The 23,101-nt window shown below is 41.6% G+C and overlaps 1 protein-coding gene across 1 annotated transcript; it reads right to left on the minus strand.

Moving 5' to 3' along the window:
- Nucleotides 1-1,255: 1,255 nt before the first annotated feature.
- On the minus strand, nucleotides 1,256-21,442 carry LOC306967028 (sialic acid-binding Ig-like lectin 5). Its single transcript, XM_079561914.1, has 8 exons — nucleotides 21,289-21,442; nucleotides 18,866-19,285; nucleotides 16,058-16,369; nucleotides 12,763-13,029; nucleotides 5,772-6,044; nucleotides 2,359-2,461; nucleotides 2,112-2,277; nucleotides 1,256-1,603 (listed from the first exon to the last, which is right to left on the minus strand). The coding sequence occupies exons 1-8, from the start codon at nucleotides 21,425-21,427 to the stop codon at nucleotides 1,457-1,459; spliced, it is 1,827 nt and encodes a 608-aa protein (XP_079418040.1). The 5' UTR covers nucleotides 21,428-21,442; the 3' UTR covers nucleotides 1,256-1,456.
- Nucleotides 21,443-23,101: the final 1,659 nt, after the last annotated feature.

Below are 23,101 nucleotides of genomic sequence, written 5' to 3' on the forward strand. Positions count from 1 at the left end.
GTTACGCCCGTCTCCGCCACCTGGCCCCTTGTGTGTCTGTACAATGTGGATGAATGAGAGTGTTAATGGGTGAGTGGTGTGGTTCCTTGATATGAAAGCACTTTGAGTGCCTAATGTTTTAAAGCAGTACTAAGTAACGTGTTTACCTTAATAAATCCTTTCCGTAGTCCCTGTGGGGGTAATACAAGTGTTTATGGGATGATTGGAGGGTCTTTCATCTCCCCCTGGTGTCTCTGGACAGAAACCCATGTTTGCAACTTGACTGCCACCGGTGCGGAGAAAGCAATACACACTAATGGAATCACGAAGAAGAAGCTAACATGCTAACGGGCAAAGCTAGCTGCGGGCTAACGTCACTTTAAACAGTATTTACAGCCAAGTTTGAGTGAAAAAAAATATTTCCATTGTAAAATTGGATGAACAATATCCCTCTCTCCCTTCGCCTTTCCTGTCAGCGTAGTATTTACTCTCCAAGACAATTAATAAGTTAAAAAATCGTAACTTGCTACTACACCTGCAGTTGCGCTTATGGCCCTAGGGGGAAGAGTTACTTAGTACTGCTTTAAGTGAAAAAGTGCAATATAAATTGACATAATTTACAATTTATTACTTACATTTTAGAGAAGGGTTCAGTACTTTCTACTATTGTGGAAGACACAAGTTTTTAAGTCGTCATTTGAACTTGGTACCATAGTTTAACGTGTTGAGAGTGATGAGAGGCGAAATGTGTATAGAAACGTACTCAAAGTATTATTCAAGTAATAATACAAATACCAATGCCACACACCACAATTACACCTCAAATTACTACAGCAAAAGTGTAACATTATTTTATTTTACGCGCCTTTCAAAAGATTGTTAATATTACACACAAAAGTAATATGAAATACAAAAAAAGCATGAACTATCCTTGCTGTCTTTTTTTGTTTTTACGTAGGCTCTCAGTAGTCCAGGAACTTTCCATAATAACAGAGATTTTCAAATATCATTGCCTGGACAAGAAAAAAGTTGATATTTGTGTATATTTGACCTTGTAGTGACCCAGCGGCTGTATGAGTGGTCAGCATGGCGCTTTTACTTTTGATCACAGTGGTCTCTACAACGCTCCAGGATCACTTGTTTTGTAGGTTTTCTGGTGAGAGGCTCCGTCAGCAGAGAAAACCTTCCTAGAGCATTTTTCATCCTAACATAAAAAGTTGCATAATGCACCTTTAAGAAGTTGATCTGTTTGAGAGTAGACAAGAAATGTGTGTGTTTTTACGGCTTTTCCTCTTTAACAGGCCTCTAGTTTGTATATTAAACTTTTCTCCGGGGACAACAAGAGCGAGAAGAATCTCAAGATCGAACCGAATTGACCTCAACTCAATCAACCCAGTCGAGTTTACGATATTTGAAAACCTCTACTACTATCCTTCGTGTCATTGCAAAAGTCTGTGTATAAATGAAGGCGAATGGTTCAGAGGATCTCCACATATATGGCGGTGTCAGCATCGGCCACTGCGCTCGTCTGGACTCTTGTCGGTCTGCTTTCTCCATCCCTCTCTCTGGCACCGCGCTCGGCCACCCGCCTCCTCTCTCCTCCTCTTCTGCCCATCGGACGAGTCTGCACATTTGTGATGAAACGTTACTGAACCTTTAACTCCTTAACCCCCACCTTCACCGAACGCATTTTCTCCAGTTGAGCATTTAAGCTTCTTTCTCGTTATGATTGTCACGGTTTCGTCCTTCTTGTTTGTGTTTTCATCATGTTTTTGTTGCTTTTTTGTGGCTTTATCGCAGTTACAGACCAAAAGGTAACAAAAAAGCAGTGAGAACATGACAAAAACACACCAAAAATGTGGCAATAAAAAGAACGAAAACGAGACAAAAATGTGATTTAAAAACCCAACAAAAATGACTAACACGTGATAACAAAAATAAGGAAGGGGTTTTGATCAGTTTTGTCAGTCCTAGCTTTCAAATGAGGCGTTGCTCTGGCCTGTAAGCTGTAAGCTCCAGTCGAGAAGCTTTTAGATTTGGGTAAAACTGGAGAAAACGTGCTCGGTTAAGGCAGGGGTTACAAGGTTAATTTGTATGAAATGTGAAATGGTACATACACAACGGTCACATACCTGTTTGGTCCGAACAAAGCAAGGCGTACAGTTCTGGTATACAAGTTGGTAGCTTCCATTTGTGTAAATATGAGTCACTTCGGTGCAGTTAATATAGAGAGGCATCCGGTCTTGATAGATGCCCAGGTTTTCAGGATATGCAGCGAGATGGCGGCGCAGGGTTCGCCTAATAAAAGAAGATGTATATTTAGTACACAGCATGATGGGGGCTTTTACTAATGATATATGAAGCAGTCACTTCTCCTACTTTTTAGCCCTGTTTCTGATGCAGTAAAGGGCGACGGAAAAGATGAGGATCGTGAGGCAGATGGCCACAGCTGGAGCGATGAGCCACAGCAGAGGTGAGTTCACTGTAAGTGGGGAAAAAAATGTAACAATATTAATGATTAATCCACTTCAACACGGGTCACCACAAATGATCATTAATTGACTTCCACCTTCGAGTCTCAGTTCAGCACAGTTTGACGGCATCTAAATTAAGGATGAAGATGTTTGAAAATGAGTCCTCTCATGTATTTCTGAGCCACTGCAGCCGTTTCTGCTTCAGCTTCAATTAACAGTTTAGGGGAGGCCGGATAGAAGTTTTATGCACAACTGCAGCCTCTGGAGGGTCCAACACCTTGATGTTCGGGAGACTCCAGAGGCACCAGCAGCTTCAAATACCTGTATGCTGCTTTGTAGCATCTGTTCTCTTAATCTGACGTATTTGTCTGGCAGAAACCGTCCTTTTTGTGCCTTTATCTGCACAAACCTGTGTGTGTCTGAATCATCCACAAATCTCCTATCAGTACAATGATAACGCTTAATCGTTCATGAAATATCGAAGGTTTTCATACCTAGACCAAGGCATTCAACTATTTCACGCTTTTCATCAGCAGAGAGATCCCTTTTCTTTCCCATATTGCTTGAAAATGGTGGTCTGCTTAATAAAGTGGAACATCCTTTTTCAGTAGTTTTTTTTCCTTAACTGGGCTTAACATGAAAACTAATTATCACAGGCGTCTGAGATTAAAGAGCCTTGAGACACAATAACATCCATGAGGTTTTTTTTTTCTTTTTTTACCTTTATGACACTGAAATACTGCAATTAACATACTGTAATTATAGCTACAGTTTTTATTCTGTCCCATTCACATTGTCAATAGATAAAATGTAAGCAGCCTACAATGTGAGTGTATATCGTGAGAGAAACATATACATGGTTCAGTCAGCTGCCATCAATAACATAATATTAATAATTATGTAGTGCTTTCTGTACACTCAAAGACACTTTACATCACATTATTCATTCACTCCATACTCGGTGGTGGTAAGCGACTATTGTAGCCACAGCTGCCCTGAGGTAGACTGACGGAAGCGAGGCTGCCAATCTGCGCCATCGGCTCCTCCAACCAACCACTCACTCACTGACACACTCACACACTGCATTCAAAGCAGAGAATCAGCAGAGGAATCATGAATTAGGCCTAATGCTGAGCATGTTTAATGAGCCTGATTATTTATTAATTTACTGATTAAAGAATTCCTAAAGAGCATGATACAAACCCACAGTACAGAGCCTAATAGACCCAAGACATACAAAATAAAATAGCTCCCGATGTTTTGATTTGCAAGGGGGAAAAACCGACTATTTTCCTCTGCGTCTGATCACAGGCTTGTAATATTTTATCCCCAGAACAAGAAATGAGCCGAGATTCCTGTCTGCTGCCATAATAATTCTCCTTGTGCTTTCACCCAGAGGGGGAACGGGTTATTAAATGGTCAGGGGATGCATTTTTCGGCAGGCATCAACTTTATATCATCCTTTTATTTAATGGAAATCTCCTTGAGATGTGACATGTCATTTCTACGAGTGTCAATGTTTACAGCCGTCTTCTCAGCAGTGCAGCCGAATCTACTGTATAAAGTGTAAACAGAGACGAGCTGATATCCAGCTGTCGCAGCCCTTTTACGGTAAAGCATTTTTTGTTGTTGTTGTTGATGTGAACATTCAAAATAAAGTTAATTACAATCAATTCTACTTTAACTGGAGCTTGATTTTGATTTTGTTTCACTCATGCATGTTTCAGTAACTTTTACTGCTGTCTCACTGTGGACTGTAAACAATTTGTGCTCAGACAATGATTTGAAGGTTGTCCTGAGACGACCGGTATATATTTAGAGGTGGAATGAAAAGCTTAAGCTAATACCTCTTCTCAACTGAAGCTCCAGTAAAGACAAAGCTCAGGCCTAATCTAAATTACAATTCTGTAACTCATATTTGCCTGCCTCATTGAACAGACAGCGCAAATAAGTGCTTCCTGCTTGGAAATGACTCCACACTGCAGGCTCTGACAGACATCTCAGCGGCGCCCTATCAGAGCGCATAAAGGAACACCTGTTTTCTTCATTATTCAACTGTTTAGGTGCATTTTGTAATAAACTCTCGGATTTAGTAGCCCTATAACTCCTGTAACTATGCACACTAACTATTAAGTAATTTGCAATAAATGACTAAGTACTTCACTTGTCATTTATAAAACATTTACACAGCTGTACATTGTTATAAGCATGGGTGTCAAAAGCCCTTTAACCCCTTAACTCCCATCTGAACCGAGCACATTTTCTCCAGTTTGGCTTTACCCCAGTCCAAAAGCTTCTGGAAAAAAGCTGTGAAAATAGCAACAAAACTGAGACGAAAACAATGATGGAAATGTGACAAAAAAGTGAGAAAACACTGACAAAAAAGTGACGAAAAATTGATGAAAAATTGGCAAAAATGTGACAAAAATAACACAAGAAATGGACATAAAATTGACGAAAAAATTACAAAAATGTGACAAAATGCAACAAAAAATGACAAAAATTTGATAAAAAATTGATGAAAAAAAAAAAAAAAAAGAAATGTAGTGAAAAATAAAATAAAAATGAAAAAAAATGTACAAAAAATGTGACAAAAATGTGATAAAAAATTGTCTAAAAAAAAATTACAAAAATTGGATGAAAAATTGATGGAAAAAAAAAAGTAATGAAAAATAACAAAAAAATAACTTCAATGTGACAAAAAATGTGACAAAAATGTGATAAAAAATGTGACAAAAATGTGATAAAAAATGTGACAAAAATGTGATAAAAAATGGATGAAAAAAGATTTTAAAAAAAATTGATAAAGAATTGATGAAAAAAAAAATGTAATGAAAATAACAAAAAATGACTTCAATGTGACAAAAAATGTGACAAAAATGTGATAAAAAATGGATGAAAAAATGACAAAAATGTGTGAATACCCAACAAAAAAATGATCTGATGACGTGAGGAAAAAGATCCTCTCGGTTCAGGCGGAAGTTAAGAGGGTAAAACTGGGGGGGACACTTTTTTTTTTTTTTTTTTTTTTACTTGTTACTACTTAACCTCCAAACTGTATAAGAACTGACCTGATCTCGGACGCTGCCCACCTCAGCTATGTTATAGGATCTAAAGATATTCATGATGAGAGACATAAAGGTGATCACAATTTAGGTGCTTAGAAAAACACCTGACTTGGAGAATCTTCGTAAATGTTATAGACATTTTGAAATAAGTAATTGCAAAAGCTTGACATGTGGAGTGACTATCAAAAGTCACCATAAAGTTTCAACTTAATGGAAAAATGATTATCTTCAACTCTTTTCTCTCACACACCTTCTCCTCCCGGCAGCAACAGCGCAGAGTCGTTCCCCAGCGCGTTGACGGCGAAGCAGGCCACCGGCAGAGGGGCGTCCATGCGACCCCTCAGTGTGGCCCTCAGCCCGTGCGCTTGGCTCGCAACCGTCTCGTTGTAATCCTCGGGTGGAACGCTGCCATTCACGCTCCAGGTAACGGACGGTCCCGGCTTGGATTGGACCACGCAGTGACACAGGACCTCCGCGCCGTCCCAAGTGCACGAGGACGAGCGCTCCAGGATGGTCGGCTTATCTGGGAGAGACAGGCGCAATTTTAGAAGCGAGAAGGTGAGGCGGTGGAGGGCAGGAGTTTTGAAATTCATTTGTCGAGGCTTCGCTCCCTCCTGCAAGTCCCCAGCCCTGTTACGACTCTGGCTTTTATGTTTCTCTAGCACATTCAGAGGCAGGTTGTCAGAGAAATGTGTTGTGAACTGTCAGTGAACTAGCAATGGTTTGAAAAAAGAATAATGCATCAGCCACTCATTCAAGGGTTTTCACCAGCAAATCTTAAACAACTTGTCTCAACAATGCACACTATTCCATGTAGAAATAAGTTGTCCAGTCTCCACGCAGACATTTTTATTCTCAAGTCAAGCCAAATGCATTGTATAGATCAGGGGTGGCGAACACATGCGGCTCTTGGCCAATCAGAGTGCGGCTCTTTGCATGACTGGATGATACAATGCTATTGGTACATATTTCCCATAAACTGTAAAACAGTCTTTACGAATCTTGACCAAAAATCCAACCATAGTCCTACAGACCCTGTTTCCATCTCTACACATGAATGAGAGCCTTCGAGGAGGCGTGAAAAGGTGCCTGCCTCACTCAAAGCAGGATGTGGGTTAAACAACAGTCAGGCAGATCGTGGCTCTGGGATCAGCTTCTGTGCTTTTCAGGTTTCTGATCAGCCTACTCTTTATTTGATGAAATTTGGCCTCATATTCACAGAAAAAGATCAAAATTAGGAAATGGAAAACGAAGCATATGATGTGTATCGCGGAAATACGCAAAGTCATTGACTTTTCTTTCACATGTGACTGAAACTGTAACAAATACAACTTAAAACAGAACCTCAGACGTCCTCCAGAGGCTCCTGATTAAAGTTTATGAACTTTGTGCACTGTGCAGGCAAGAGCGCCTTCTCTCTGCGCAGTCCAGTCAGGACCGAGCTGCAGGCACTGAGCGCATGGGCCAGGGGCGAATCAGAGGAGGGGGCTCAGTGGGCAGGGCCCCCCATACAAACACACCCCAGCACAAAAAAAAAAAAAAATCGAATTCTGTCCCAGTCAGAACAGAACAAAATGTCAGTTTATTTAATATATATTTATTTCAATCTTGGTTAGGAGTAAAGCCAACAGTCACATTATATTTAATCACAATAAAGTACCACCCCTGGATCTCGCAAATGGTCGATGCATTTGTGGCTCTTCACAGGATCAAGGTTGCAAATTTCGGCTCTTGGTCTCTGACTAGTTAGCCACCCCTGCCCTAGTGGCTAAGGGCCGTAAGGGGGTGGTATCTAAAACTAGCCAGGGAATACCCATCTCAGTCTGGCCGAGATTTTCGCATGGATTTGGTGGACCAATCACAGTACGAGGTTGGACGGCAAGACGATGACGCGCTATTGGACACACGGGAGCTTGTAGTTTGTTTACGGATAAAAAACGATTAAAAAAAAGTTTATTTACAGATCCAACAAGACAGCAGCAGATGCGACGCCATCTTTCAATCAAGCTTCAGGCCGTGTTCTAAGCAGTTTAGCTCGAAAGTTTACAGCGGGTACGTCATACGTCATTGGATACGATTGACACGCCCTTGATTTTTTAGCTATGGTGTGCACGTTTTTAATTTTTCCCCCTGACTATCACTGCGGAGGCTTGTTACCACTCAGTTTCCCGCCTTTTATAGGACGATGCTCTGTAGGAGGAGCATGGCACCCCTTTCACACACGACACAAGCCCATTAATGGTGCAGAATGGCTCCTATTTATCCCCTGTGTAATATATCTATACGGGGGGGAAAAAATATATTATTTTATATCTTGAAAAATGGGGTTCAAGTTCAACCAAACCTGCCGATGAATGTGTCTTAAACCATGAGCTTTGTAAAATTGATTGAACATAATATTCAGAAATAAGATGCTGATTTAATCTCTTAACCCCCACGTGAACGGAGTGCATTTCCCCCTGTTCAGCTCTACCCAAATCTAAAAGCTTACAGCCTACAGGTCAGTGTAAACGCCCCATTTGAAAGCTAAGACCTACAAAACTGATCTAAATGGATCGCTTTGTTGCTGTGTTGTTGTCACTCACAACGCTTTCTTTCTCCACTGCGTATTTGTTTTTTTGTAAAGCCAAACATTGAGAAACTGTGCTCGGTTCATGTGGGGGCGGTTAATGCCAGTTGGAAAAGCAATTTGATGCTTTTTGACGACATTTAAGGCCTTCATTTTGGCACAACTGATTTAAGGGCTTGCCAAAAGTACGGTGAAATGCTTTTAGAACTTTCTGGTTTGTAGAGTTTTGGATAAGCAACACTGTATAGTTTTAATCATGTTGGAAATAATGACTGAATACCTGCAGAAAAGCATAAGAACAGCTCTTTCAAGAACCTTCCCAATCCTCATTATGTCCACAAATGAGAGGACGTTATACTTTCAACATGACAGTGTGACAGCATACTATTCCAAAGGCAAAGACAGGAAGAAGGGCAACAGAAGTGCACACCAACACTTTGAGTTTCGTGTGGCTCTCTGATTAAATGGGTCTAATCTGCAAACTGGATTGTGGTTATGAGCCGGGGAGGCAGATGGCGGTGTCTTGTTTGGGCCGCTGGGTAAACGAGGAGCTGGCGTCGCCTTATCTGACCGGACCGCGCCTGTATCTATCCGGACACGAAACACAAAGATGACTGTGGACTCTCTCTCTCTCCAGAACAGTACGAGTGACATTATCGCTTCAAATCTGTAGCGGTACTTCAACTTCTCTCAAGTACAAGACGTGGCTGTAAAAGTGAAATATATAGTTTCCTGTATTGGCTCACAATACTTTCACAGCCTCTACATATCTAACAAAAATGCTACTCATGCGACTTGGTATCCCTACCAAAGCGACTTCAATGGTTAGAAAAGCCCATGAAAAAGGCAATAATATTTAGTCAATAGTTAATTAAAGCAGTACTAAGTAACTCATGCCCCTAGAGGCCATGAGCGCCACTGCAGGTGTCGTAGAATGTTGCGTTTTTTACTCATTAATCGTCTGTGAGAATAAATACTGCACTGACAGAAAAGACAAAGGGAGAGACGGATATTGTACATCCAATTACACTATGGAGATCATTTTTTTCACTCAAACTTGGCTGTAAATACTGCTTAATTGGTGCTAGCCCACAGTTAGCTCTGCCCATTAGCCTGATAGCTTCTTCTTCGTGATTCCATTAGTGTGTATTGGTGACTCCGACCTGGAGGCAAAGAAGTTGCAATTGTGGTTTTCTGGCCAGAGACACCAGGGGGAGATAAATAAAGTATTGTCCGTCTTGCGCCTGAGGTTGTGTATCGTCTGAAGCTGTTCTGAGGTGTTGGAACGAGGAGTCTGTCCTTTTTCACGACTGTCATGATCTCAAAATGCTCCTCTGAGTAAGTTCTCCTTTGTGTCGGAGCTGTGCACATCCTGATCAGAGCTTACAGTGATGAACTCATCTGACGAAGGGGGTGTGGGGAGGATCAGGGCAGTCGACCCCACAAAAAACTTAAATCTTTTAGGCTTGATGCTAATTTGAGTTAGCATTTAGCTCAGAGAACATTTTATATACTCAGTAGAATCTCAAAGGGTCTGTACATTCATTAATGATTTCTAGCTAGACTTTCACGTCACCTAAATGTGGTTGAGGGGTTGACAAGAGCTGAAAACATCTGGATCGTTCATGATTTGCGATGCTATAATTGAGCTGGCTAACAGACTCTGAAAAGTCTCCTGGACTAACCTACTTGCTAACTGTACTTCTCCTTTTTATTTCTATGTCAGTATTTTAAAGCGTTCCAAAATAATGGATTCTGCCGAAACGTTACGCTATATTTTCAAGTATTTGGTATTTTCTTTCATGAAAGATTAGCCTTTAAGTAATAAAAAGTAGTAATTTAAAGGGGTGGTGTTTTTCAAAATCGACTTTTTGAAGCTTTACATCATGTTATTATGTCATTCCCTCATTAAAAACATGCCTGAAGTGTTGCCTTGGCACATTCACGTATTTTTGAGTAATCTGTAAAAACTCTGATGGCGGCCATTTTAGGGACAGGTTTGCCTGAGTCCTCCTAGGAACGCCCCCACCTCCTGGAGACGCCTCCGAGCTTTCGTCAGGGGGCGTGTCTGAAAGGATCAGAGGTTCTTAAAGAGACAGAGGCCTAATTTCAAGACATTCACTACAGCCATTTTGAGAGAGCAATTTTATACAAGGCAGTTATTCTAATTTACTGCATTTACAGACCAACAGAAGGTTTGGTCATCATTGTAGTGTGATATAGACTGGTGCTATGTGATTGAAAAAAGCATAATACCCCCTCTTTAACAAAAATGTTTACAAATTCATTGGAGTACTGTGAGAGCATACAGTACAGTGCTTCCACTCTAAAATATGGTCTGCTCTGGAGTTTCTTTGCAGCGGTGTCGTGCTTTTGGCCCACAGGTAGAAACAGTCATGGTACAGTAATTTGGTCACACTCAGTAAAACCAACTTTTTATAGTAGCGCTGCTGTGCCTGGTGTGCAGCTGAGCGTTTAATAGTGTTCAATCTAGTCTTTGAGGCAACATAAAGTTAATAGAGTGTAAATCGCTCCACTCGACTCCAAAGTTTCTCTCATTTCAAATGTGATGACACAGTGAAATAATGCATGGGTTTGTTACTTTTTCTAACCCGAGTGTGACGTTTGAATTTAGAAAAAGTCTGTCTCCTTGTTTAAAATGAACAGTAATCTCAGCCCTACAATACAGCATAATAGTGTCATTTGTTTTCATGTCTCCAGTCCAGAGTCATTGTGCGCTCTCTGTTGATTCTGCCTTGAAATTGTTGTAGAGAACTGAATATCGTTAACTGGACGGGGTTGATGGCTTGTTTTCTCGCTCTTTCGCTTACTGTGGTTTACTATTCACCTGCTGATTCACAAGCCAAAACTAAAACACATATTTAAAAGTGAGAATGTGTATTCAAAATTGTTTGTTCGTTTATTTCAACATAGCTCTGTGTTTGCCTAATGTTAACAAGCTGGATTGACATATTGTTTTGGTCTATCTGGTCGGGAGCCAGTGCATGTTAATGAACATCCATGGGTCTCATGCATGTAAACAAGCCACACCGGATTGTAGCCTGTTTACGTGACTGAGCGCACACACAAAGACCAGACAGCTACATATCAACTCATCTAAGCTAAGGTTAGAACATATCTCTGTATGCCAAAATGGCGGCCTATTCCTTTAAAGCAGTGGTTCTCAACCTGGGGGTCGCGAGACAAATTTGGGGGGTCGCCAGATCATTTAGATAAAATATACATATTTTCATTAGCATATAATCAAATGTTTTATTGTAGCATGTGTTTGCTACTTTACCAGAGTACCATTATTTGATCATAGTTTGATGAATTTTATTTCAGCCATTTGTTTTTTTCTTTGTTTTTTAAGAATTATGAAGGCTAATGTTCTTATTTTTCACGGTAAAACCCGGGCGGGGGGTCACGAACTCCTTTACCTGTTATAATGGGGGTCGCGGCTCCAAAAGGTTGAGAACCACTGCTTTAAAGGAATAGGCCGCCATTTTTACATACTGAGATATGTTCTTACCTTAGCTTTGACGAGTTCTTTAGGACCTGTCTGATCTTCCCCCGTGCCTTCAGTCACGTAAACACAGCGCAGACGGCGTTAGCATTTAGCCTCTCCCTCTCTCCTCTATAGCTCCAAAACAGGTCAAGATAGAAGCTACCAAGCTCTTCCACGTTTTCCCTATTTAAATATGGTTACGTGAAGTGTTCCACTACAATATAGTTCCCCCTTTTATCGGCTTAGAAAATCCATATTGTTTAATTTTGTGCAATTATACTTTGTAGTGGAACACTTCACGTAACCATATTTAAATAGGGAAAACGTGGATGAGCTTGGTAGCTTCTATCTTGACCAGTTTTGGAGCTATAGAGGAGAGAGGGAGAGGCTAAATGCTAACGCCGTCTGCGCTGTGTTTACGTGACTGAAGGCACGGGTGAAGATCAGACAGGTCCTAAAGAACTCGTCAAAGCTAAGGTAAGAACATATCTCAGTATGTAAAAATGGTGGCCTATTCCTTTAACCCCCACCTGAACCAAGCACATTTTCTCCAGTTTGCTATTGCCCGAATTGAAAAACTTCTTGAAAAAAGCGACTAAACGGCGACAAAAACAGCCGTTTAGTCGCTGTCGCAACAAAAACGAATGAATGGGACTTGCACAAAAATCGCCACAAAATAAAGCCACAAAAAAGCAACCAAAAAAAAAGCAATGCGACAAAAAGCCACAGTAAAGCAATGGGGTTACGAAAAGTTAGGAAGGCACAGCAACCATGTGAGGACAAAGATCCGTTTAGATCAGATTTGTCGGTCTTAGCTTTCAAATGAGGCATTACACGGGCCTAAAGACTCAAGTCCAGAGGCTTTAAGAGTTGGGCAAAGCTAAACCGGAGAAAATGCACTTGGTTAAAGCCGTTGGTAAGAAGTTAACCTGTCTTACCTTTGACTACATGAGCAAGAAGAAGCTACTCAAGACAGAAGCGAAACATCCTCAACCCAGTCCAGTCGGCGACATGAACAATTACTGGGGCCTAAACAAACATATTTGCACCGTGTTTTGCTTCAAGTGGCCCAGTGTCGACACGGTCTTGGATCAAGCAATTTGGAAAGTCATTTGTTTCCCCCATCACGAGAACCCACAGGCTGTGTTATGAGCGGCACATTACATTGTACGTTGAGCAGCAGGGGCGGGGACTCTCCTCGTCCAATCAGGTTGAGAGCGGAGCAGTGCACCCTGGTGTCCCGGGTGACGTTGTGGAGGCGGACCGTGTGGGTCCTCTGGTGCAGGTGGACGGGGGGGTGGCCGTGCTGGACGTAGGACCAGCGGTACTCGGAGGCGGGGGGGTCGGCCTTGCAGGAGCAGGACACCAGGGCACTGCCCCCCTCGCGCACCCACAGTGTCTGCACCTGCACCTTCACGTCTTTGGGGGAGACTGGGAGGGGAGAGAGGAGAGAGTGGGCCATTTAGAAGACAGAGAGAGGACAGAAATACAATCTGTAGGAGAAAAGAAAAAAAAAAGTCTACAAATCAACAAAAATTACAAAAACAAGACAAAAACACGACTGAAAAATTACAAAAACAAGACAAAAACACGACGGAAAAATTACAAAAACAAGACAAAACCACGACTGAAAAATTACAAAAACAAGACAAAAACACGACGGAAAAATTACAAAAACAAGACAAAAACACGACGGAAAAATTACAAAAACAAGACAAAAACACGACGGAAAAATTACAAAAACAAGACAAAAACACGACGGAAAAATTACAAAAACAAGACAAAAACACGACTGAAAAATTATAAAAACAAGACAAAAACACGACTGAAAAATTACAAAAACAAGACAAAACACGACTGAAAAATTACAAAAACAAGACAAAACCACGACGGAAAAATTACAAAAACAAGACAAAACCACGACGGAAAAATTACAAAAACAAGACAAAAACACGACGGAAAAATTACAAAAACAAGACAAAAACACGACTGAAAAATTACAAAAACAAGACAAAAACACGACGGAAAAATTACAAAAACAAGACAAAAACACGACTGAAAAATTACAAAAACAAGACAAAAACAAGACAAAAACACGACGGAAAAATTACAAAAAACACGACTGAAAAATTACAAAAACAAGACAAAAACACGACGGAAAAATTACAAAAACAAGACAAAAACACGACTGAAAAATTACAAAAACAAGACAAAAACACGACGGAAAAATTACAAAAACAAAACAAAGACACGACTGAAAAATTACAAAAACAAGACAAAAACACGACTGAAAAATTACAAAAACAAGGCAAAAACACGACTGAAAAATTACAAAAACAAGACAAAAACACGACTGAATAATTACAAAAACAAGACAAAAACACGACTGAATAATTACAAAAACAAGACGAAAACACAACAAAAATGTGACAGAAAAGTCACCATCTTAGCTTTCAAATGAGGCGATACTCTGGCCTAAAGGCTGCAAGCTCCGGTCATGACGCTTTAAGATTTAGGTAAAGCCGAACTGGAGAACTTGGATCCAGAACTTGCTTCAATAAACGTGATTTGAATGCATCACAACCAAATTAAAGTCACGTTCAAATTGACATAATGAGAAGGATGTCTAGGTGAGACCGCAGAGAATATTTGGTCATCCTGAAAAATTGGCGTGAGTGACGGGGAGTGGCCTCATGCTGGTCCTAGAGTCAGGACTAAACACGGGGCAGCATTTCAGCTTTACAGTCTTCATGAAGATTTGAAACAGGCTTTAACTCTGACAATCTTCAAATCCAGGCTGAGCTGCGTATATGACGACTCAAAGTATTTTATCTGCACTCTTCGCTTTTAATGTAATGAGTTAATTTTATGGATTGATCTCATGGGCCTTCTCGTAATTTTATGTAACTGTGAAGCACTTTAAATTTCCTTATGTACGAATTTTGCTCCTCAAATAAACTTGGTCAAATATACTTGAAATGAGCACATTCGCCCTTGATTTGAGTAAGTCAAAGAGATCTGCAAGTGGGGCAAGTTATAGGCACTTAAAGGGACTATACAGTGTCTAAAAATATAAAAATGAAGTATTTTCCTCCCTCTACATGTTCCAATGTCCTAATGAGCCCAGACCTGTTCACCACAACTGCCTCTAAAATTCTGCACTGTCACTCAAAAAGCTGTCCGAAGTGCTGCAGTTACACCTATGACCTGAGATGGCAGTAGTGAGCATAAAATGGCCAACTTCCATCTAGCCCCTTTAAATAAAAAAATATTTAAAAAAACATCTCACGGCACTGAAAATAACAGAAAAAGTAAAATGAAAAAGCAAATGGTGATGTATTATCTAATTTATTCCACTAGCAGATTTTTTTGTTGTTGCTTTTTTTACTTGAAGTTACAAAAAAATTACAAAAAAATGCAAGGGAAAAGTTTAGATTAGGATGCAAGCTCCAGTCAAGAGGAATTTTAGATTTGGGTAAAGCTGTAATGGGGAAAATGCACATTTGCAAACTTTCTTAATTTGAGTGTTTTTTTGTGTGTTTTTTTTAATCATGTTGTTATTGAGTTTTGCATCATAAACGTTCAATACTTTACATGTATGACTCCCATAGGCAAGGCAAGGCAAGTTTTTTTGTAGAGCGCAATTCATACAATTCAATTCAATTCAAAGTGCTTCACAGTTGCAGAAATATAAGAAAACAAATACAATCAATAAAAACATCAACATAGAATTAATCAATTAAAGTAAGAGGCAAGAGTATAGATAAAATACTTTCAGTTATATGCATTTTTAAGTCTTGTTTAGATTCGCTCTGTCTTGAGCACTATTTCACTCTGTCTTGAGCACTATTTTTAAGTCTTGTTTGGACTCGCTCTGTCTTGAGCACTATTTTTAAGTCTTGTTTGGACTCGCTCTGCCTTGAGCACTATTTCACTCTGTCTTGAGCACTATTTTTAAGTCTTGTTTGGACTCGCTCTGCCTTGAGCACTATTTTTAAGTCTTGTTTGGACTCGCTCTGCCTTGAGCACTATTTCACTCTGTCTTGAGCACTATTTTTAAGTCTTGTTTGGACTCGCTCTGCCTTGAGCACTATTTCACTCTGTCTTGAGCACTATTTTTAGGACTCGCTCTGTCTTGAGCACTATTTTTAAGTCTTGTTTTGACTCGCTCTGTCTTGAGCACTATTTTTAAGTCTTGTTTGGACTCGCTCTGTCTTGAGCACTATTTGAGCACCATAGACTGCACTTATTGATTTGAGTAATTTCAACCTATCACAATACACTTTTATACAGTGCACGTGCCCCTATGGTCCATATGAAAACTTATGCCCGTACCCAGCACAGGTGACGACAAAAACAACCCTTGTCGATGATATGGAACATGGAATATGTGCACTAAACTGGGTCATAATCACATCTGACAGAGCTGGGGGGTGATTGCGATTCGGAAAGCGCTTACACGTCACATGCAGATCCTTGAGCGCTGCCAAGACCTTCCCCCCCGGATACTGGGCCTCGCAGCGGACCCGCGGCTGGACCTTGTGCGTGGCGGTGAACGACAGCGCGGACACCAGGACGGGCCGGTGGGGCTGGGGGAGCAGGGTGAGCGGTCCCCCGGGCTCGCTGCTGTTCAGCTGCGCCCCCCTGTCCCAGGTCCAGACAAGGGAGGGGGGTTTGGACGGGCATGAGTAGTTCACCGAGCAGTTCAGAGTCACCAGCTGTCCCTCTGTGAACGCCGAGATCCCACTGATGACGGGGGCGGCTGGCTGATCTGTTAGGACACGGGAGGGGCGGTAAAAATGACCTTCATGTTCTGAACAAAGTAATAACAACATTAGGCAGTTTTACAGCTTTGGTTGAACGGGACACTGCATTTTCAAAACAGCAGCTCCTCCTTTGCAGACACAATAGTCACATTTTGACAGGAGCGGATTGGGACGGGCAGGTTTCCACAGCCAAAAGTAAACCGCTCCACACCCACACAGGGGGGTCCAAAGTGCTCCAACCCCAGACCACTTCAGCCTTTGGGTCAGTTTGCTTGTTGGAACAGTTTAGGGGGAGGGAGAATGCACTAACCAAAAAAATGCCACAAACCTAAAAGCAAATATATACATTTCATATTTAACTAGGCCTGCCACGATAAACACATTTGAAGTTCGATATATTGGGGCAGGAAAGTATCGCGATAAACGATATTATTGACTCGTCCGATACTAGACACTAAAACACTAGACATAAAAATACAGTAAACTTTTGTTCTAAACGTGTATAATCACATCCTAAAGCACCACACAAGCTGCTATAAACATGAAATATAATGCAACTCAATTAGCTTCAGTTAGAAATCTAAGTTTAACAAAGAAAAAATAAGGGGGAAATGCTAATAAATGAACAGACGATCAATATCGAGCCCAAAATAAATAGTTTAGCTGTGATTTATTGAACGATAAGTTGATACTAATTATCATGACAGCCCTATATTAAACCAAGTGCTGACCTGTTCTGGTGATCAGAGTCTTATTCTAAGAGAATGGCAACTTAATGTTGAGCTAAATGTAAATGTAAATGTTAAACTACACTAAACTCATTAGAAACAGTAGTTTCTGGTCTGGGAATCCTATACGTTCATCTCTTGTTTGGAAACATTTAGACAGACTTAACATTTGTAAAATCCACTACTTTGCCTTATGACTTGTTAAAATGTAGCACAGAGGGGCACAGAGTTTAAATTGGTATAAGTAATTTATCAAAATGCATTAAAGGGGGGGTATTATGCAAAATGGACTTTTTCAAGCTTTACATCATGTTATTATGTCACTCCCTCATTAAAAACATGCCTGAGGTGTTGCCTTGGCACATTCACGTATTTTTGAGTAATCTGTAAACACTCTGATGGCAGCCATTTTAGGGATAGGTTTGCCTGAGTCCTCCTAGGAACGCCCCCACCTCCTGGAGACGCCTCCGAGCTTTCGTCACCAGCCGAGTGACCAACCACTGCTCCTCAGCAGAACCCCCTCCCCACTGATGCCACAGACAGTGTGTGGAGGGGGCGTGTCGGAAAGGCTCAGAGGTTCTTAAAGAGACAGAGGCCTATTTCAAGACATTCACTACAGCCATTTTGAGAGAGACATTTTATACAAGGCAGTTATTCTAATTTACTGCAGTTACAGACCAACAGAAGGTTTGGTCATCATTGTAGTGTGATATAGACTGGTGCTATGTGATTGAAAATAGCATAATACCCCCGCTTTAAGCAATTCTCACTCTGCAATAATCGGCATTAAGCCCCACAGCGCCTCCTGTTGGCTAATTCCATACTGCTCCAGTCCACTTTATTCTATAGGCACTTGAAATGCAAACCTGTGGGGGATGACCCCCCCTCAAAACTAACTGGTCTCAGTGGTCGGTCCTGTTCCGGTCCTGAAGCCCACTCTGGTTCTGGAGGAAAAAATCTCCATTCATTTTTCCCAAAGACATTTGGAAAAATGCAAAGGCAAAAGAGCGAAGACCCAGGACACGCTGGTGGGACTATGTCTCCGAGCTGGCCTGGTGTCGCCTCGAGGTCCCCCCAGAACAGCTGGAGGAGGTGTGTGTGGATCAGGAAGTTTGGGCATCTCTGCTGAGACTGCTGCCCCGCGACCCGGCCCCGGATAAAGCGGAAGAAAATGGATGGATGGAAAATGGATGGCAAATGCAAAAGAGCGAAGTATTATGCAAAATCTACTGTTTAGAGCTTTTAACAGCTCTGTTGTCTCCTAAAATAAATTAACCCTGGGGCTGTGTTCCGACCCACTCGCAAATCCTCTCGCCAAAGCTTCACTCCAGCCATTCAGCCCGCACGCTCTTTTTCTGCTGGATAACGAAGGAGAGGAACAATTCTGACAGTTTCTATATTCCCTAATTAATCAAAATGACAGAAATCCACTGTAGCGACTGAGAATTTTAACCCATGTTTTAAACCATTTCGATTCATAAAAGGTGGAATATAAATGATTGAAAGGGTGATTTATGATTCCTATTATTATGATTCATTACTACATGGCTGGTTGGCTTCTATCAGTCATGTAAATTCTCGACACATTATCCAACTTTTATGGCCAGAGTTGTTTTCATCAAAGAACACGACAAAGACGTTTTTGTCGAGACGAGTTTTCTGTGTCGAGACGAGTCGAATGAGTAAGAAAGTGTCTGTTCTGTCAGACGTTCACAATCAGAAATCAATCAAAAACGACGTCTAAAACCGAGAGGGCCGTCGGCAGAACCTCACCTGTGACCTGCAGACTGAAGGTGCTCGGCTTGCCCCACAGCAGCTCCCCTCCCCCCTTCAGAGCGATCTCAAACGTGCGCGCGTCGTCCCGGCTCACCCTGCCGATCCTCACGGAGCAGTCCCCCTCGGAGGTCCGCCCCTCCAGAGAGGCGCGTCCCAGGAAGTCCCTGCTCACCTGGTCCCGGTCCTCGCTGTTGAAGGCCGTGCTGCGCAGGGGGAAAAGGTGGCCGCCGCCCCTGAAGCGCACCCGGACGTCCACGCGCTCCTTCCTCCCGCCGAGTGGAGGGGGAGGAAGGGGGGCGGAGGGGAGGGGGAAGGAGCAGGGGATGACCACGCAGGAGCCGGCCAGGGCGGAGACCCGGGCTGGGACTGAGGGCACAGGGGACCCGGCCTGCACCGACCTCCACAGAGCTCCTGACACTGCAATGAGGAGAATAAAACAGTTACACCCAAAGGAAGTTCTCGAGACACAAATCTGTCAAATATAATAAAATAATCTGATTTATTCAAAAGTTTTATTGCTATTGTAGGAAAAAGGTTACACAAACAAAGGATTTTCTCCAGTGCAATGGTGCAACATGAAACAAGCAAACTAATTAAAGTATATAATTTAAGTATACGGGCATGTGATCAAAATAACCCCCAAAAAATAGTTAGAGAAAGATAAAAATAAAATTAAAAAAAGCTAATAAATTTTTGAATGTGGTCTTTACTCAAAGCTGCGTTTCTGTGAACAGGCCATTCCTCATTTGAAAGCTAAGAACCTCCAGAGTTTAGCCACTTATCTGTAACGACTGGAGGCTGCCCTGGCACTGACCGGGACTTTATCAGCGAAGTTTATTTCCAAACTGGTTTAAAGTGATAGTCTGCAAGTTTGCAACCAGAAACCAGAAAGCCTTTCTTAGTTTAAAATAAGGAGCAGGAACTGAAGTTTCAAAAGTAAATGATCAAGCTCCTCCCCCTCCCTCCTGATTGGACCTGACAGGCTGGTTCACTGGAAAAGCTCGTCTCATTGGTCAACGCAGGAGGATGCCAGACTCTGATTAGCTGTTGATCCGGGAAGGAGGGACTTTACAAAAAATAATATATATGTTATTACTGACTTTACAGCAAGATGAAAGAGCAGGTGTTCAATTTTGGACATTTTATAAAAATCTGTATTGCATTAAACTTCCAGACTATCACTTTAAACTACAGGACCTGACAACAATAAGAGTGGAGCCTATTCTGCTTTCGGATTCGGACAATTGTCCCGAGACACAGACACATCATATTTACGCAGTTTACAATGTACACACTCTGCAGACCCTCACTTTAAAAAAACAAAGTAGTCTTTCATCAAAAACACTGAATTTTCACGTAATCTTTCATTCTTTTCATTTCTTTAAAGGGGGGGTATTATGCAAAATTGACTTTTTCAAGCTTTACATCATGTTATTCTGTCATTCCCTCATTAAAAACATGCCTGAAGTGTTGCCTTGGCACATTCACGTATTTTTGAGTAATCTGTCAAAACTCTGATGGCGGCCATTTTAGGGATAGGTTTGCCTGAGTCCTCCTAGGAACGCCCCCACCTCCTGGAGACGCCTCCGAGCTTTCGTCACCAGCCGAGTAACCAACCACTGCTCCTCAGCAGAACCCCCTCCCCACTGATGCCACAGACAGCGTGTGGAGGGGGCGTGTCTGAAAGGCTCAGAGGTTCTTAAAGAGACAGAGGCCTATTTCAAGACATTCACTACAGCCATTTTGAGAGAGACATTTTATACAAGGCAGTTATTTTAATTTACTGCATTTACATCATTGTAGTGTGATATAGACTGGTGCTATGTGATTGAAAAAAGCATAATACCCCCTCTTTAAAAAAAAACACAAAAAAAACACTTAAAAGTAAAAGTACTATTGCTCCGCTGGTCTATAAAAGTGTTTAGAAACCTATAATAAACTAAGGAATAATGGATAATGAAAAAGGTCTTGCATTTCCCGTGTTGTCTGACCATCAGACAAAGGACGTTTTGTAATGAAGCTATTTTTGGAAAGCGGAACACAGAGGCAGCACTTTTGGAAGTGAGCTAACGGGATTACACCATTTAATGACCGCGGATTGAAGCGGCTCTGACTGCAAACGGAAGCAAAAGTTCAGAAAATAAATCGGACTTGAACTTGAACTCGAATTAACAATGCTTAAAATAATTGCATGAAAGATTGTATTGTAAAATTAAAAATAAAAAAAGATCCCAGAGAAAGTTTTGAAGCAATCTCCCCAAAATATACAGAGCAAATACAATATGCACAGGAGAAAGCAAACACATGGACCGTTATTGCGTCAGACATTTAGTAGTAATATCACAGCCTGTATAACGTTAAAGCTTGTCCAAATCTCTGTGATATTTCCCGGGATCGCGCAGAAGATGTAAAGTACTTACCTAATATCAGCGCATACATGGCAAAGCCGGCGTCGGTGTGCATGGCTCCCGTGTCCGCCCCGCTCTGCACGGCCCTGCTTCCCTGGACACAAGGATGACCACCGCAAAGAGGGAAGTGCGCAGTTTCAGAATCCTTCATGCAACATCCATCTAACGTAACCCACTGCTAAGAACAAGAGCAAACGCTTTCTTTCACTTAATGCTACATAAACATCTTGCATTCTAAATCATGACCACAAACTAATCCTGAATAGTTGACGAAATGACTTTGCATTATGTGTGAATATAAAGAAGAGGCTGAGGGGAAAGAAAAGCTCAGCGTTTTTTTGTGAGACGGCCATGTGAGCGCGTGAGTCACTCTCATGTTGGGGCCATTTCCTCTAAAGCTCCTGCTCTGTCTGCACCGCGGATAAGAAGAAGAAAGGATTAAGGAAACGGCCTTTGGAAGTACTTACTGGTTATTGTAATAACGTCAGAAATCTTTACCGTTTTCAGTTTCATGTTGCACGGTGGTTCAGACATTGTTTAGGTTAGTGGTTCCCAAAGAGGGGTCTACTGCAAGGAGGCCCCAAAGTAAAAAAATAAATAAAAAAAATAAGAAAAATAGTGCATTTAAGACAAGGGTGTCCAAAGTGCGGCCCGGGGGCCAAATGCGGCCCTCAGACCAATTTTTGGTGGCCCTCTGCCTTCTTGCTGAATCGGGACACATCATCAGAGATGGTCCTTTTTATTTGAAATGTAATAATTCTACACAATTCTAACCTAACAACTAATATTTTATTGTGAGACTGAGCTGGCATGAAGGTTTTAAGCATAAATAAAGGTGTGGGGCACAATTTAAACCTCTGCTAGTCAAAGGTTTTGTGGCACTAACTACTGATCTACGGCCCTTCACCCTGTGTACGCTTCAGTATGCGGCCCCCCATGAAAAACGTTTGGACACACCTGATTTAAGACATGATTAGACGGATAAAGATATGTACATTAAAGATAAAAAGATAAAGAAGGACATTTTTATTTGTTTATTTTATTATTGGTTTATTTGGTCGGGACAGTGCATGTTAATGGACACAGCCATGGGCTAATCTGCATCCATTGTCCCACAGTCACACTCTCAAAAACACTCCATTCATCCTGGCCCATTGCACATGTTTTTAGTGGTAGGAGAAACCGGAGGACCTGGAGGAAACCTACACAGACACGGGGAGAACATGACACACAGAAAGAACATGACACACAGAAAAGCTGTGAAGCGAGAGTGCTAACCGCTGTGCTGCAGTGGCATTCATGTATTGTCTAAACTTAGTCTCTTTAAATCAGTATTTGTCCTGCAGTCATTATACATGTTTTTATACATTTTTGAGTGAATCCATATCATTGTGCTTCCAGTAGCCTGGGAATGCTCCGACTGCTGTGTGTGCTCCAATCATTTCAAACTGCACAACAGTCTGGGGACCATGGCCGAAAGGAACGGCAAGACGATGACGCGCTGTTCTACATCTCTATCTCTATCTATATCTACGGATAAAACAAAAGTTTATTATGACAGCAGCGACTCCATATTTTGATCAAGCTTTAGGCCGTGTTCTAAACAGTTTAGCTCAGAAGTTTACAGCGGGTTCGTCATACGTCCTCTGATACCATGATATGATTGGCTGTGGCTCCGTGCAGACGCATGATAGACATTCAGCCCAATAAACGGCTGTAAACCACACCTCTCCTACCAGAAAATGAACTGGTGGTCCCCAGACTAAACATCACTTGTGATATTTAGTCTGGTGATAGCCAGGCTCGGCTTCCAGCAGATTTTCAG

The sequence above is a fragment of the Gobius niger genome, assembly GCF_951799975.1.
Source record: "Gobius niger genome assembly, chromosome: 8".
Lineage (NCBI taxonomy): Eukaryota > Metazoa > Chordata > Actinopteri > Gobiiformes > Gobiidae > Gobius > Gobius niger.

Bases quoted from the DNA above. Each gene is read 5' to 3' on its own strand.
- LOC306967028 (XM_079561914.1), bottom strand. From the start codon at position 21,427: ATGAAGGATTCTGAAACTGCGCACTTCCCTCTTTGCGGTGGTCATCCT. The intron at 19,286-21,288 runs GTAAGTACTTTA...TCCTCATTGCAG, and splicing joins CATGTATGCGCTGATATTAG to TGTCAGGAGCTCTGTGGAGG. The intron at 2,278-2,358 runs GTAGGAGAAGTG...TTCTTTTATTAG, and splicing joins ATCAGAAACAGGGCTAAAAA to GCGAACCCTGCGCCGCCATC.